This window comes from Coffea arabica, chromosome 2e (assembly GCF_036785885.1).
Source record: "Coffea arabica cultivar ET-39 chromosome 2e, Coffea Arabica ET-39 HiFi, whole genome shotgun sequence".
Lineage (NCBI taxonomy): Eukaryota > Viridiplantae > Streptophyta > Magnoliopsida > Gentianales > Rubiaceae > Coffea > Coffea arabica.
Window position 1 is genome coordinate 8,512,680 of NC_092313.1, and position 16,624 is coordinate 8,529,303.

General features: G+C 36.9%; 2 protein-coding genes across 2 annotated transcripts; one reads left to right on the top strand and one right to left on the bottom strand.

The window, feature by feature from the left end:
• The first annotated feature begins 488 nt into the window (after window positions 1-488).
• Window positions 489-8,374, top strand: LOC113733474 (pleiotropic drug resistance protein 2-like). The gene is made up of 20 exons (XM_072078704.1): window positions 489-1,200; window positions 1,329-1,449; window positions 1,550-1,638; window positions 1,850-1,934; window positions 2,043-2,333; window positions 2,418-2,508; window positions 2,595-3,495; window positions 3,638-3,798; window positions 3,954-4,057; window positions 4,154-4,319; window positions 4,416-4,541; window positions 5,147-5,238; window positions 5,629-5,961; window positions 6,136-6,426; window positions 6,516-6,599; window positions 6,710-6,843; window positions 6,945-7,172; window positions 7,261-7,432; window positions 7,521-7,775; window positions 7,894-8,374. The coding sequence occupies exons 1-20, from the start codon at window positions 818-820 to the stop codon at window positions 8,161-8,163; spliced, it is 4,377 nt and encodes a 1,458-aa protein (XP_071934805.1). The 5' UTR covers window positions 489-817; the 3' UTR covers window positions 8,164-8,374.
• An 835-nt stretch (window positions 8,375-9,209) lies between these two features.
• Window positions 9,210-14,931, bottom strand: LOC113730697 (uncharacterized). Its single transcript, XM_027255557.2, has 3 exons — window positions 12,121-14,931; window positions 10,115-10,425; window positions 9,210-9,742 (listed from the first exon to the last, which is right to left on the bottom strand). Exons 1-3 carry the CDS (start codon window positions 14,259-14,261, stop codon window positions 9,384-9,386), a joined length of 2,811 nt encoding a protein of 936 aa, XP_027111358.1. The 5' UTR covers window positions 14,262-14,931; the 3' UTR covers window positions 9,210-9,383.
• Window positions 14,932-16,624: the final 1,693 nt, after the last annotated feature.

The window sequence follows — 16,624 nt, forward strand, 5'->3', positions numbered from 1 at the left end:
TTGCACAGGAAGGTGGATAAATGAAAAGTTCTAACACATAGTTACTAATTCAGGACAACTTCACATCACCTTCAAATTCGAGATTCTATTATTAGTAAAAGAATGATGTCCGAGGCTCTGTGATTGTTGCTTTGAAATTTTGAACTCTTTTTTTTATTTGGAAATTTCGAACTTAAGGAGGGAGAATATGCGATAGATGTACATACGATCAAGTCCCCGCTGTTTGTCTCTCTTTAGCTATTTGATTTCGACTTTGCATTCAAGAATAGTTCATAATTAAGGATAGATGCCAGAATTCGGAATATAAAAGCCTGCAAGTTCTCATCTTTCCATAACTAAAACTCTAATAGGCTTTTCAACCGTTTCAAGAAGCTGGACACATGGGACAAAAGAAGGAATACTTTGTGGACTTTATCTTTAACCTGAACAGGCAGGATTATGTTGACAAAAGTTAGAATATAGTCCCTTGAAAGCTCAGTAATCCTCAATTTTGTCGCACTCTGCAAACCTATTCTGATCATCCCATGCATATATATACGTTCTGGGACCCTACACTCCTATTCAACCACTTCATATCTGTACTCGAAAAACACAGCACCTTGTAAACTCTGAAAATATAGTAGTGATAGATCTTCTTGTATATTCAACATTCTTTCTGTTCATTATTAGTTATCATTTTTCAAGATTTGAATTCGTGAGTAGACTTTTGAAAAGTTGAAGTTGTTAACATCCCGTGTGATTGATATTTGATATATCTACTGCTCCATTTGAGACTCCTGACGTTGAGGTGTTCCTGAGTTCTCTTTAGTGGTTGAAAATGGCAGCACCAGTGACACCGGATGACTTGAGGAGGTCCATGAGTAGGCGGGGGAGTATTGCATCAGCAAGCAGGAGAGGTTGGGCTTCAGCAAGTATTCGCGAGGTGTTAGCTGCACCAGGTGGTGATGTTTTTCAGAAAAGTGGGAGACATGATGATGAGGAGGAGCTCAAATGGGCTGCAATCGAAAGGCTTCCCACTTATGATCGGATGAGGAAGGGAATGCTAACACAAGTTTTGGACAATGGAAGAGTTATTCATGAAGAAGTTGATGTTGCTCATCTTGGTATTGACGACAAGAAGAATCTCATGGACAATATACTGAAAACTGTTGAAGAAGATAATGAAAGGTTCCTAATGAGGCTTCGTGATCGAACTGACAGGTGAAACAAACACTCTGATGAATTGCTGATAAATCAACAATTCTTCCTTTTATACTTATGCCATTTTATACTGAAGATCACATGCATGGAATAAGAACTCTCATAAACTTGATTTTGGTTTGATACAGGGTTGGGATCGATATCCCAAAAGTTGAAATTAGATATGAAAATTTATCTGTTGAAGGAAATGCATTTATTGGAAGTAGAGCACTTCCAACTCTTCTCAATTCTACTGTAAATTCAATTGAGGTATTTCTTGCGTTCCTTAAACTTTTGCGCTCCTCAGTATTTGATGGTTTCTAGATTCGACGTATACCTTTTGCAACTTATTTTTCTGTGCGGTAAATAGGGACTTCTTGGAGTCCTCAAGCTTTTCCCATCTAAGAAGAAGGCTGTCAAAATACTTGATGAAGCAAGTGGAATAGTAAAACCATCAAGGTACTTATATTGTTTATAGTTACTTGTATATTGACTCGAATGTTGGCATCTGACTAAGTTATATTTGTAAAAGTTCATTACTGAAAATTTTCTTAGTTCTGAGTGCCCGGTACTCTCTGTGTTATATAACATTGCTGCAATGTATTGTTATCATTGCAACTTGTTACTTTAAAAATCCCACATTTTTGCTGTATAAATTTGCCATTTTCAGGATGACACTACTTTTGGGACCTCCAGCATCAGGGAAGACTACATTGTTGAAGGCTCTAGCAGGAAAGCTGGAGGATGATCTCCAAGTACGCACTTTCACCTATTTAACAATAGCATTTTCTGAAACATGTAAGCCTTAATTCTAGAAGGCCTAAATCAACTTCAATACCTTTTAATGTTGCTTTTTGTATCAGGTAAGTGGAAAGATCACATACTGTGGTCATGAATTGAAAGAATTTATACCTCAGAGAACCTGTGCTTATATCAGCCAAAATGATCTTCACCATGGTGAGATGACCGTCAGAGAAACATTGGACTTCTCTGGGCGATGCCTAGGTGTTGGCACCAGGTATGACCTTCTGGCTGAAATGTCAAGACGAGAAATACAGGCAGGAATTAAACCAGACCCTGAGATTGATGCATTCATGAAATCCACCGCAATGGCTGGACAAAAGACTAGTTTGGTCACCGATTATGTTCTGAAGGTTTGTTTTACCTTAACACAGCAAGATGCTAATAAACCCAACTAATTATGCTTGTGAAGTAACTCCTACAATGGATGCATACAGATACTTGGAATAGATATTTGTGCTGATACATTGGTAGGTGATGACATGAGAAGGGGAATTTCTGGTGGACAAAAGAAGCGCGTTACAACTGGTATGTTAAAGGAACTGCCAGTTTTTACTTCCAAGAGATTCAATGCAGTCAATCCTAATAGCTATTCATCTTCTGTATGAATGCAGGAGAAATGTTGGTTGGTCCAGCAAAGGTTTTTTTCATGGATGAAATCTCTACTGGTCTTGACAGCTCTACCACATTTCAAATTATCAAGTACATGAGGCAGATGGTTCACATTATGGATGTTACCATGATAATATCTCTTCTCCAACCAGCACCTGAAACTTTTGATTTGTTTGATGACATCATTTTGCTATCAGAAGGACAAATTGTCTACCACGGTCCTCATGAAAATGTACTTGAGTTTTTTGAGGATGTTGGCTTCAAATGCCCAGAGAGGAAAGGAGTTGCAGATTTTCTGCAAGAGGTTACTTCCAAGAAGGATCAGGAGCAGTATTGGTTCAGAAAGAATGAACCATACAGATATGTATCAGTATCAGAGTTTGCTGACCATTTTAGATCCTTCTACATTGGACAGAAGCTTTTCAGTGAGCTTCAAGTTTCATATGACAGAACTAAAGCACATCCCGCAGCATTAGTAAGAGAGAAGTATGGAATTTCCAACAAAGATCTCTTCAAGGCATGCTTGGCAAGGGAGTGGTTATTGATGAAGAGAAATTCATTTGTTTACATATTCAAGACTGTTCAAATTACAATCATGGCTGTATTTACTTTTACCGTGTTCTTTAGAACACAGATGAAGCATGGTGAGATAGAAGATGGAGGCAAATTTTACGGTGCGCTATTCTTCAGTCTTCTAACTGTGATGTTCAATGGAATGGCTGAGCTTGCGATGACTATTTTCAGGCTCCCTGTGTTCTTTAAACAGAGAGACTCTCTATTCTACCCTGCATGGGCTTTTGCTCTCCCAATTTGGCTTCTGAGAATCCCCGTCTCAGTGATGGATTCATTAATCTGGATCATCCTTACATATTACACCATAGGATTTGCTCCATCTGCTAGTAGGTATGATCTTCAACCTCCAATTTTGGCATTTAAGAAGCTGCTGTAATGGGATTTAAAGCAGCCAGCATGGTGTTGGTTGATTCCAGCATGAAGTTTTATTGCTACAATGACCTTATACAAACGGTTTATCATTTTGTATCAGGTTCTTCATGCAGTTATTGGCATATATTGGTATACATCAGATGGCATTGGGTCTATTCCGATTTGTTGCAGCCCTTGGAAGAACACAGGTCGTGGCAAACACGTTTGGCACCTTCACTCTGCTCTTGGTTTTTGTCCTAGGTGGATTTATCATTGCTAAGAGTAAGTAGTTATCCAGTAAAATTTGATACTTCCCTACAATGCTACGCACTTTTAACCAGATCTTTTTGTATTTGCAACGTGTGATGAAAATTTCTCGTAAGCAGACATGATTGTAACATTATTCTAACTCCAATAAAATCATCATCTCTCCGCAGATGACCTTCAACCTTGGATGAAATGGGCTTATTATATCTCCCCAATGTCCTATGGTCAGAATGCCATCGTTCTTGTTGAATTTCTTGACAAAAGGTGGAATCTGGTGAGCCTTTTGAATAGTTGCAGCAAAAAATTTCTCTTCATCAATGCTTTAAGTATTTCTGTTTTATTAATACTCTTGCATGCCATGCTATCCCAGCCTAATGTTGATTCAAGATTTCCTGGAAGTACTGCTGGGAAAGAACTTCTTGCATCCAGGGGAATGTTTACAGAAGAACGTTACTACTGGATTTGTGTCATTGCGCTCTTCGCTTTTTCTCTGTTTTTCAATCTCTGCTTTGTTGCTGCTCTCACATACTTAAACCGTAAGCAGATGCCTTTTTTTTTTTACTGGTTCGACAATTTGATATTAGATAATTTGATATATCTGATCATGACGCTTTCTTGAAACTGAAATCCAGCATTTGGAGATTCCAAATCTTTAAATGCAAATGAGGAGGAAGAAGACAAGAAAAATAAACCGCCATTCTCTAATGCTAAGGCAATATCAGGTAGAAGTTCAGCATCTACCACCCAAATGGTTGAAGGTGAAAATCTTTACTCCTTCATTTTAATCTTCTTTCCATTATTCCAGAATGTTCAAAGCCTACAGATAAATTAGCCATAGTTCTGCTGATTTCATGCTTTTTTTTTCTTACACTGACGATTCTTTACAAGAGCCAAATCATCATTCACTTACAAGAGCAGAGTGATTTTGTACTGATAGGAAATGGATTTCAAAAGGAACTGAGTGATCAAACATGCTTACTAGTGGATGCACAAACCCACTTGCACTTGAATGCGTGCAATCAAAACCAAAATACAGTACAACTAACATCAAAATTCCTCCTCCCATCTATAAGAAAATAGCTATTCACATGAATCCAGTTTCTCCAGTAAGCTTGTTAAGGGTTTTTTCCTTTATAAACCAGAACCTGCCATCTCGTTCTAGTATATTTTATACAATGCTCATATTCTCTAGGCAATGCATTTAGTTTAAGGGTTCCTGATATGGTTAGATTGAAATGAGCTCTTGTGAAATATGCCATAAAATTCGTGCTTCTTTCATTAGCCACTGACAAAATTGAAATGCTTTCATGTATTGATATGACAGTGAAGGGAACTCCTCATAATCCAACTTTAACTGTTGCAGGCAAGGCAACTAATAGAAAAGGAATGGTGCTACCTTTCCAACCCTTGTCACTTACATTTGATCGAGTTAGTTACTATGTTGACATGCCTGCAGTAAGTATCTATCCCAACTACTTTAGACTATAATTGCTTGTTTTTACTTAGCATGAAGGTCTAGCATACCAAATTGTTGAAGATTAAATGTTTAAAGTCACATATATTTGTATAAAAATAAAAAATGAAACTGTCAAGGAGCGACAATGCAACCCATTCCACCAACTGGACACTTACTAAGACGAGTCACTTGAATGGTCTAGGCGTGCATGATGAAACCTGCTGCAGCTGCTTGAGTGGCATGATGAATTCTATTAGCTGTTGCAAATAGACATAAAATAAACTAGATTCTAAAGGACGTGTATTGTACTCAAAAAATGGTAATTAAAATTCCACAAAATTTCTCCCATGAAACTTGTTAATTGGCATTAATTGTTGCTCTTATATCAGGAAATGAAAAGCCAAGGAATTGAAGAAACACGACTCCAACTACTACGAGAAGTAAGTGGTGCTTTCAGGCCTGGGGTTTTGACAGCATTGATGGGGGTTAGCGGTGCTGGAAAGACTACCTTGATGGATGTTTTAGCTGGTAGAAAAACCGGTGGATACATTGAAGGAAATATCAGTATATCTGGTTACCCAAAGAATCAAGAGACTTTTGCTCGCGTGAGTGGCTACTGTGAGCAAAATGATATACACTCTCCACATGTTACTGTCTATGAGTCACTTCTTTACTCTGCCTGGTTACGTCTTCCTGCTGAAGTAAACACAGAAACACGAAAGGTGTGTTTTGTTGCTGCTGTTTTCTTTCCAGTTTTATCTTCTTCCTGTTAGAACATTATAGGCTTGCTGCTTGTCATAGAAAGGAAAACGTCTTGACTTTCTTCCACTTTAAAAAGTTCATCTTTCTTATTTATGTAGTTTAAATTATTAGAGTATCTAATGTTTTCGATGCAGATGTTTGTGGAGGAAGTTATGGAGTTGGTTGAGTTGAATGTACTGAGAGACTCTTTAGTTGGCCTTCCGGGAGTAGATGGTTTATCAACGGAACAGAGAAAAAGGCTGACCATAGCTGTTGAATTGGTTGCTAATCCTTCCATCATCTTCATGGATGAGCCGACATCAGGCCTAGATGCTAGAGCTGCTGCAATTGTTATGCGAGCGGTGAGGAACACTGTGGATACAGGTCGAACTGTTGTGTGCACAATTCACCAGCCCAGCATAGACATTTTTGAAGCATTCGATGAGGTGCTTCTCTACGTTAACTTGTGCATTTGGTAATGTGAATTCTATGGTCAAAATGGTGCCACTTGACCCTTTTTGTATCTTTTTTGCAGCTCTTTTTGATGAAGAGAGGAGGACAAACTATTTATGCTGGACCTCTAGGCCACCGATCTCAACATCTAATTGAATACTTTGAAGTGAGTTCCATTTATAACTTGGAAATTGCCTCAGAATAATACACGCTTTTATCACGACATGCTAATGGAACGGTGAGGCTCAATTAACTCGTGCTTTTTGTATGCTATAGTCTGTTCCAGGGGTTACTAAGATAAGAGATGGATTCAATCCTGCTACATGGATGCTAGAAGTTAGTTCCAATGCAATTGAAAATCAACTCGGGGTAGACTTTGGAGAAATTTATTCAACCTCTGATCTGCACAGGTGTGCCAAAAAGGCTATGCAAAATCTAGCAAGTACCTTTTCGTTCCCAGATTCCCAGTGAAGTTGATGCTAACTTCTCTTCAACACATTCCTGAATGCAGGACGAATGAAGAACTCATTAAAGAGCTAAGTAACCCAGCACCAGGATCTAAGGACTTGAACTTTCCCACCAAATACTCCCAACCCTCCATTACTCAGTTCAAGGCATGTTTCTGGAAACAGCACTGGTCTTACTGGAGGAATCCGCAATACAATGTCATCAGATTCTTTATGACAACTGTTATTGGAATTATATTTGGAGTAATTTTCTGGGACAAGGGAGGCCAAATGTAAGCCACATGCTTCCAATTTAAAATAGACTGTGCTATCTTTCCTTCTCTTCATTTGGCAAATCTTCAACGAAGTGCTTTCCAACAGGCGCAAACAACAAGATTTGAGTAATCTACTCGGAGCAATGTATGCTGCCGTTCTCTTCTTGGGAGGAACAAACACTTCTGCAGTACAATCTGTTGTTGCCATCGAAAGGACAGTCTTTTATCGCGAGAAAGCAGCAGGAATGTTTTCAGCTTTGCCTTATGCATTTGCTCAGGTAAATGAAGTTAAAAGTTCTCTCCACAATGAAGTCTTAAATGTCAATGATGCAATAACTAATTCTCAAACAATCTTAACCTTTGCAGGTGGCTGTTGAAACTATGTATGTCGGCGTCCAAACTTTTGTTTATAGTCTCCTCCTTTACTCAATGATTGGATTCCAGTGGGAAGCAGCCAAGTTCTTCTGGTTCTACTACTACGTATTTATGTGCTTCGTGTACTTTACCCTCTACGGAATGATGCTTGTAGCACTCACTCCAAGTTACGAGATAGCTGCTATTCTCATGTCATTCTTCCTAAGCTTCTGGAACCTATTCTCTGGTTTCCTCATTCCCAGAATGGTAAGCATACCTTGGAAGTTTGAGCATTCTGTACTCGTTCTTAGTATGGAACTGCATTTTCAAAATCTCCAAGGAAAGAAAGTACCTGACTTTTTGCAACACTACTCTAAATTTGTAGGCAATTCCAGTGTGGTGGAGGTGGTACTACTGGGGTTCTCCAGTGGCATGGACTATATATGGCCTCATTACATCTCAGCTTGGTGATGTAGTGGACCCCGTTCATGTCCCTGACCACGGAGATCTTCCAGTGAAAGTTTACCTCAAGGAGTATCTGGGCTATGAACATGACTTCCTTGGAGCAGTTGCTGCTGCACATCTTGGTTGGGTACTACTCTTCTTCTTTGTCTTTGTTTATGGCATCAGAGCCCTCAACTTCCAAAAGAGATAGACCAAACATCGAGCTGGAAGTTGGAAGTGAGGAAATTTTGCCATACATCAATTGCCTCAGCTCTTGGAGAATAGAGGAATTTAAAAACTGCTAATTGCATTTCTGTTTTTTCATTTAAGAACTTGTACATCAGTTTATTCTTTTCATACTTTTATAGTTTTATGATTCGTAATTCAACATTCATGAATAAAAGTTCCCTTGTTCTTTTACATTTCCATGCCTCATTCCAGTTTTCCTTTCTTTGGCTTGATCTCTACCTTTCTTTATGTCCATGTTTCTATGGGAGCGGAAGATCGGAACTTGGTCTTGTCTATTCATCTAATTTACCTTAACTAGTGAGACTTGTTGGATTCTATTTTCTGCACTAAAAAGTAAAAACGGAAGAAAAAAAATGATGGTACAAAAAAATTGACTGAATAATCCTAGCATCCTTCTATTTACCACATTTGCCACCCAACCCTTTACAGCGGCTTTTGTAAGTTCCAACCTTCTTTACTTCATAAATTTTGCATATACCTATCACCTCAGCGTGACAAACCATGTAACCTTTAACTCTATTTTTAATTACCTTAAGGTAATTGCTGACCAGCTAAATAGTTGAAACGTTGAAACTAGGCCATTATTCTTGATAGTTAAACTATAGAGCATAGCTGTTCTATTTCATTTTGGTTCCTGTGATTAGGTTTCACGATTTTTCATTCTATCAAGACAGATCTGACAATTTTTGAGGTGCACTACGAAATTTCCAAAAGCGAATTCATTGTGAAAAAATACAGCGGACAAACGCATCCAACTAGTCAAGTTTCGATGTGAAAACAAATGCAAGCACAAGCGGATACCAACCATGGAAAGAAAGAGAGAGTTCTATGTCCTTGAGAGCTCCACGAAAATAAGCATGTTGGGCTCCGAACCATCAATAGAAAATGCAACCAATGGAATTCCAAAGCTTACCAAGTAGTAATTGTTAACATTTACTACTTTCGGATATTTGTCAGATAACTTTAAACTGCTAAAAATTCCCCTGAACAAAAGCAGGCAACAAAAGATTTAAGAGAGAAAGGTGGTACATCCAATTTGCCATTATTTGCCAAATGCATCATCCGCATATTACGGAAAGTCAGCAATAACAAGGGACTTAAAGACAGCTAAAACTATACCTGATTTCTTCATCATGCAAATCGCAAGTAAGATAGCAGCAGTCATATTAGCTAAAAACCTATTTAGAGCTTGAGAGGCTCCTCAGCAATATCTTCAATCTCCCTCTTGCTCCTCACAGAACATTTTCTCTTGGTCTCAAAATCAACTTTATCCAAGTCCTCAGATATTGCCATGTAGCCGCAGAGTACATATTCCTCAAATTTGTCTGCCTGCATTATTTCCTTCTTTTTGTTGTTGTCTTTACCCTTAACCAAAGACATTTGCTCAAAATCTATTCTCCCGTGCTTGTCATCCAAAAAGTACTTGTGAAGCTTTTCAGCATCTCGCAAACCTGGAAAAGTACCCAAGAACTTTACCACCATTATGTTGTTTGCTGACATCCCCTGGCACACCTTGATTTTTCCGACACTGAAACCCTTACCTGTCAATAGAAATTTTTTAAAAAAATGGAGCAAAGATACATATTCTTGTTAACTAATTCCAAATAAGATCACAATCGCCAAAGATATAATATCATAAACCAGCTTAAGTACTTTGCAAGTAATCCATATATGGGCTTTGGATTGTCAGTGATGCAAGTTGCCAAAAGTAAGTGAACACAGTATGAAAACTTCTCTTACAGTTGATTTAGAAAAGGAAAAGACTAGTAGTTGTACACAATTAGAAATTGAAACTTATTTTAAAGGGGATTAGGAGAAGGAAGTGGAAATGAACAGCACCACTTATTAGTCAAAGTAACTCTCTCCTTTCATGATGTTCTCATGCTAAAACAACTAGGTACTTAGTAAGTCACCTCTGAGGAAATCCTCCACTGCTTCTTCAGTGAAGACCTTTTGTCCCTTTGGAAGACCAGCTGACATAGAAATGCTATGAATAATGACAACTGGTGGCCAGAGTATGAGGTCTTCCTTCTGGGCTAAAGCTTCAGAACTAGAAATAGCTTGTGGAGTGAATGTAATAACATCTGCACCCACCACAGTGCTCCAACCCAGCAGAACACAAATTGCCTTGTGAAGTCCCAGGTGCTGTGCTCTCAATCCAGCCTTTTTTGACATAAAGCAATGTGTAGCCAGGCCTTGTGTGGCCTTGAACTCTTTTGATAGACTGCACTCAAAAGGGACCATTTTAGCATTCGCAACTGAGAAACCTATGCAGGTAAAATGCTAACTGGCAACAAATTCTAAGCATTTTGCCAATTGATAAATGTAACTCCAGGGAGAGGTAGGGTGACAAAGTGCTACCTGAATACCACTAATACAAAAAATCTTAACTCAAATTACCTACGCAATTAAAATGTACATTTATCTTAGATTACATTTAACTCTTAAATAAATATTAAAAGAAGATGAACAAAAAAACTTGTCCAGCCTAGTAGATTTTGAGACTCAAAGTTTAAAATGAATACATAAGATTGAAAGGTGACCACAAAAACCACTCCATCAGAACATAGGCATGAAGAGTTAAACCATCTCAAACACCTTTTTCAAGTTTAAGTAGCCATCAAGTTTTGGCAGATATGAAAAGCATGCTTGTATTGATACCAGCCCCTTGACAGCATTCACAATCTCTTCAAGCAGCAAGTAAGAGTTGATAAATAAATAAATAAATATATATATATAATGCATCGGATTAAACTTAAAAACCTCTCAAACTAAAGATAAATGATCGTCCTGATCTCCATCGCTTTGTGAAACTATCTTTCAATACCTCAAGTGGGTAAGAGCTCAAATATAAGACACCACTCTACGTACAGAGAGTTTTAGCTGTCCTGTATCTATGAAACATATTCAACTCTCAACTGTTTAAGGATTCTCAGAAGCATGTAGAGCTGTACAATGATACAACTCCATTTGGCCGGAGAATTCCAGTTATGAAAATCTCTGTTTTTTCTCAAAAACAAGAGGAGCCACATGGCCTACTTATCCCTAGCACTTCGCAGTAGCTGTCAATGAGCAAAAGTCATCATGAAAGTTTCATCACAAGGGCTACAAGATCCTGAGCACCATGAACCAGAGCATGGAAAATCTTTCTGTTCTTAAAGCAGGCATATTCCATGGTTAACAAAACACGCCTTGGTGAAAAGAGAACCAACAAAAACAAAGCACAGATCTGCTGGCCTAACACTCCAATACAGAGAAATCCCTGCCCTATGTCCAAGTATGACATTCAGAGTTTCCAAGGGTCCTAATGCCATCTCCTAATAAGCTATCTAAACAAAAACCAACAATCATCTTAAGCGTTACAGCCAAACTCATTACATGTTAAGACCACAAAAAGTTAACTTCAATTTGTCCTTTCAAATGAAAGGATATTGTACTTTCACTTTGCTAACAAGCTGCATAGCATATAGTATTTTTTTTTTTTTTGCCCCAAACAACAAATAGCTTAGCATTTTTTTTTTTTGGTGGCAGAACAACTAAGCGTTTCATTTTACCACTAAACATACCTCAAAGTTATCATCAAACCAATGCCAAAATAATTGTAAATAGATGAAAACTGGTTATTGTACTAAAAGATAATTTGATGCTACTAATGCCAACATAATTCTTCTGGGGTCAAAGCTTCTCTTTTTATCAACAAAAAACAAATTTTATCATCCCAACAAAAAAGAAATGCCACCAGTACCTACTTTGTGAAGGCAGATTGACAATTGAATTGGTAATTTTAATTTCTCTATCCAGTATGAGCACCTTAGAAAGGTACAATGGGCGATTTCAAGCTAGACACATCCGTAACTGCTTCCTGTTTTCAAATAAAGTAACTTCCCAATAACATCTTCATAACAGGGAGAATACAGACCTTTTGCCACAAACGATGCAGAACAAGCTACCAGCCCGCCCTTGTTCTTTGTACCTATTTCGAGTACCTAATTTTTCATTCAGTATCTTACTGAAAGATAGGAAGAATGCCTGCACCAGTTCCTTAAACTCCTTGGACTCCTCTAGCGGACCAGACTCAGAAGAACTCACCCAATTTTTTGATTCCTGTGTTTCAAATGCAGACTCATCTAGCTCTTTGCTGTTCTTACCTCTTAACCAGACATTTTGTGTAAGAGAACATCTTTTGTTCAAAGTCTTTGAGTTATCAGAGTCCAAAAAACCATGTCTTGGTCGACCTTTTAGAATTCTTTTTCCAGGTTTAAATGGTTTGCCAGAATACTCTTGCTTGTAATCCACTGGATCACAATACAACCACTGATCATCAGATATCATATCTCCTCCGTAGTCTACAAAATCAACTTTTCTTCCTGCCCCTCTATAATCGTTGTGATTGTATTTCAAAGTTTTGGATGGTAATACATTCATGGCATCTTGATGATTCTGCTCTTCATCTCTTTGATTTTGATATTCTGAATTATTCTGATAATAGGTGCTACCTAATAATGTATCTCTAGTTCTATGCCTACTCCATTCTTCATCAATATCATGCTTCCGCTTCAATGACCTTCTTGGAGGGTCATAGCCATCAAGCTCATCCAAAGAGATGGCTTTCCTCCTTAAGTCCTGCATTTCCATCTGATATTGATTATCAGATGATGACCTCATGCTTTCTGCGCCATCTCTGTTAGAAGTACAAGTAGTTCTTTGTGACAAACCATCATTAGGAGCAAAATTCAGCATGGAAAATTCTGTTTCTCCTAAAAATCTATGATCAAATTCAACATTAGCACTCTCAGGTTCCACGCGAAGTCTAACTAGTTCATCTACTGCTGGTAATGATCTGTTGGGAAAACGGTACTTGGAGGCCAATTGACCTTGTGAAGATGGATTGTTCCAAGAATTGCTGCTTCTAAGGCCTCTCTGAGAATTGGCATGAACCACATCTTGCCTGTTTGGCTCCATGACACTTGAATTTATGACATCTCGTTGGTAGTAGGCCACATCAGCGTGATGACGCCTTCTTCCATACAACTCTTCTGATGGATAAATATAATCATCATTCTCTTGAAAACCATTTTTAGAATATAGGTAATCCTGTTCCCTACCCTCAACAACTGAAGGACTAAATGCAGCCCTCTTGTAGCGTAGCAAATTGTCATGATTTGCTTTAGAATTTCTTCGAGTACCTAAACTATGCCTTTGGTGGACTTCAGCAAAAGTATACTGTTCTACTGGTTGGGCTGAGCTGCTTGGGTGAACTTCCATAGGCAATGACCTGTTATCATGGTAAGAGCCCATCATATTTTCCCTTAAGCTTCTCGAAGAAGTAGCAGCAAATTCCTTAAACTGGGAGTTATCTTTGGAATGAGATGCTGATCCTTTGGAATAAGAAGCATCTTCCAGAGCCAACAACTTTTCAAGCAGAAAAGGGTCAGGATACCCAATGCTTTCATCATTAGATCTAGCATTTTCTAGATTTCTTGACGACAGTGAAGACCTTCCAGCATCTTCAGCATGTCTTGAGATGTATTCTACGTCTGACTGGGACCTATATTCTTTGTGATATGTACTCCCTAAAACCCTCGGTTTTCCACTCGATAGCTGATCACGGGCATTGTGCAAAACTCTTTCTCGATCAACATTATCTCTGAAACTACTATGGTCCAAACCAGGATCAAATTCATCTCTGTAATCCAAAACATCACAAAAATGGTAATTTCTTCTCAACTCATCCCTGCTGGAAAGCCTCTCATCATAATTGCGCCGCTCCTCATACATTCTGCCAAAACGGGGTGAGTGGGAGCCAAAATTCTCGCTTTCAGCTCCAATGTTCCAACCACCCACTTGCCAACCCAAATCCCTACCCTCCTCAAATGACCCACCTCTCCTCTCTCCACCTCCCCCCACTTTACCAGGTGGGCTTAAACTCCTCCGAGGTCGAGGGGACCTTTCCATTACCTCCCTACTAGGCATCAAATAAGGGTTGATATCCGTTGGGTCCTTCAACCTAGCTGCCCTAGATGACCTTGTTCCATGGTCTTCCTCCCTTCTAGATTGCATTTTTCCTTCCCTAAATATTTTGCAAAATAGGGCTTGACCCAGTTGTCAAGCCGCCTTCTAAATTCCAATTCCAACCTTAAAAAGTCCAAAAGACGGTAAATACTGATTATAATTAACAAAAACTAGACGGTTTCAATACTTTCTTTTTCCTGATGGCAAATACATGAATCTGCAAAGAGTATTTGAGAGAGTAAATTATAAAGTGAGATAAGAATTTTAGAAAACGCAAGAAAAGGAACCTTTTGGACGGAGGCCAACATCGATGATTTCCATCCCCAACAACAGATGTTGCCTGTCCTCTGGCTGTCTAATCTTAGTCCAAGTTGTGAGCTATAAAAAAAGAACCCTCAACGGCTGAACCCATCTAGTTCCATATATGCTCGTATTCTACAAATCCCGTACAGGAAAGTGTGAGGGTTTCAACTTTCATGCGTCAACTTTCAAGAATGCGACAAGCTTCTTGGAGAATCGGTTCGGGATAGAATTTTGTTCAACACGTAATATGGGAGACTAAATTGCTTGATGATCCAAAAAATCGCACATAGGAAATATCGAATAGTTAGTTCAATCAAAATAGTTAAGTAAAGTGTGTCGAAAATTGAATGCGTCTTTTCAAGGAGAAAAAAAATGAATGCGTCAAAATAAGAACAAGGGCTAATTATAAAAATTCTCCTAAGGTTTAACTAATTTTACACTTTCTCACCTAATATTAATTTTTTTCACTTTACCCCATAAATTGTTAATCAACTCTAACGTTATATAATAAAAATGTCAATATCTATAAGGGTTAATTACAGTAAATCTCCTTAAGTATAGCGCATTTTGTACTTTGTCTTATAATATTATTATTTTCTTAATTTATCTATTTGTCTCTATAATCGTTAGTCAACTCCAATTCATTTGTACCATTCAAGACAAATAATATTTAAAAAAAATAAATATTCCTAACAAAATAATTAAAATAATTATATATTTATGGATGTAGCTTAAATTTTATCCCTATAATTACAAGTTTTTTAGATAAAGAAAAATATCCAACTCATTTTATGTGATAAGAGGAAAAATTTACTAGTGCAAAATTAAAGTATTAAAATATTATTAAAGATCTATCGATTAGGTTGTTTGGATTGAAGATTATTTGAAATTTTTTTTTAGAATAATAGCACTTTTGCCATTTGATATTTGCAAGATAAAAAAATGATTGAAAAATAAAAAAAATGATTGAAAATATATTTATGACGTAACAAATTTTTTTCAAAAGAATTAGCAATCCACATAAATTTTAATTGCATCTAAATATGGTATATTAAAAGAATAACCCTAGAAATTTTGAAATCCAAATCAATGATGTTTCTATCTTCTTTTAGTATAACCAACAATATATATATACTAGGCTTGGTGTCCCGCGGTTCCGCGGGATGTCCATTATTGAGTATCTTGGGGTAATATAAGATTTATTTACTAACATAGACTTAGAGTATTTTGTATGATAATAGAATTGGAATAGTAGATAGAAGAGTGATATATTGGATTGATTTATTTATGAATAGATATAGTAAAATTGATGTGATTTGTATTGTGTTTTTTTAAATTAATATGATCTGAAAATTTGATAGGTAATATTGGTTTCAAAAAATTTTGTTTTTTGATTTTAATTTAGTGACAAGTAAATATTATCTAAATTAATGGAATAAATATTTTATTTTTTAAAGTTGATAGGATGAAAAATTAGGTGGAGAATTACATTAAGAGTGTTATAATTTATTGTACTTTGGGCATTGGTAGTTTATGTATTTTAGGATAATGATATTTTCATAATTTGGATAGCTAGGATGAGAGTGTGCATTGTTGCAGTGGAAAAGTCTATGGAAAGGATATAAAAGAATGAGAAGTTTGTTAAAAATTAAATGGATAATAGATATTTTTTTTGGCAAATTTTGATATAGTTTTGGTGTTGTGTGATGAGATAAATTAATAATTTGATATTATAGCTTGGTAAAATATGTGTTTATTAATTAAGTAGGTTTTTTTCGATAAGTAAAAATGATATTGATTTAGTAGTTCTGAATGAATGTGATTGAAATAGATGGAAGTTGTATTTTTTTTAATTAATAGAATCTGAATAAGTAAAGAATAATATTAATTTTGAGAGCTAGGAGATTTTATATTAATAGTTTATTGATAAATGGATATTATTGAAAGTAAGGTGATGTGTATAAATTTTTTTTATAAGAAATAGAAATGATTGAACATGAAAATTATAGAGTTTAATCACTATAATTTGCAGTAGAATTTTTAAATATTTATTGCTTGATGTTTATGTGACTTATTTTAGGTTACTCAAAGTTGTAGTGAATTTTGTA

What these genes read in the sequence shown, in the direction of transcription:
- LOC113730697 (XM_027255557.2), bottom strand. Translation starts at nt 14,261, where the DNA reads ATGCAATCTAGAAGGGAGGAAGACCATGGAACAAGGTCATCTAGGGCA. An exon ending in TGCATCGTTTGTGGCAAAAG is followed by an intron (nt 10,426 to 12,120) that starts GTCTGTATTCTC and finishes TTTTGAGTGCAG; the next exon opens with TCTATCAAAAGAGTTCAAGG. An exon ending in AGTGGAGGATTTCCTCAGAG is followed by an intron (nt 9,743 to 10,114) that starts GTGACTTACTAA and finishes TTCTATTGACAG; the next exon opens with GTAAGGGTTTCAGTGTCGGA.
- LOC113733474 (XM_072078704.1), top strand. Translation starts at nt 818, where the DNA reads ATGGCAGCACCAGTGACACCGGATGACTTGAGGAGGTCCATGAGTAGG. An exon ending in AGCTGGAGGATGATCTCCAA is followed by an intron (nt 1,935 to 2,042) that starts GTACGCACTTTC and finishes TTTTTGTATCAG; the next exon opens with GTAAGTGGAAAGATCACATA. An exon ending in AAAGAAGCGCGTTACAACTG is followed by an intron (nt 2,509 to 2,594) that starts GTATGTTAAAGG and finishes GTATGAATGCAG; the next exon opens with GAGAAATGTTGGTTGGTCCA.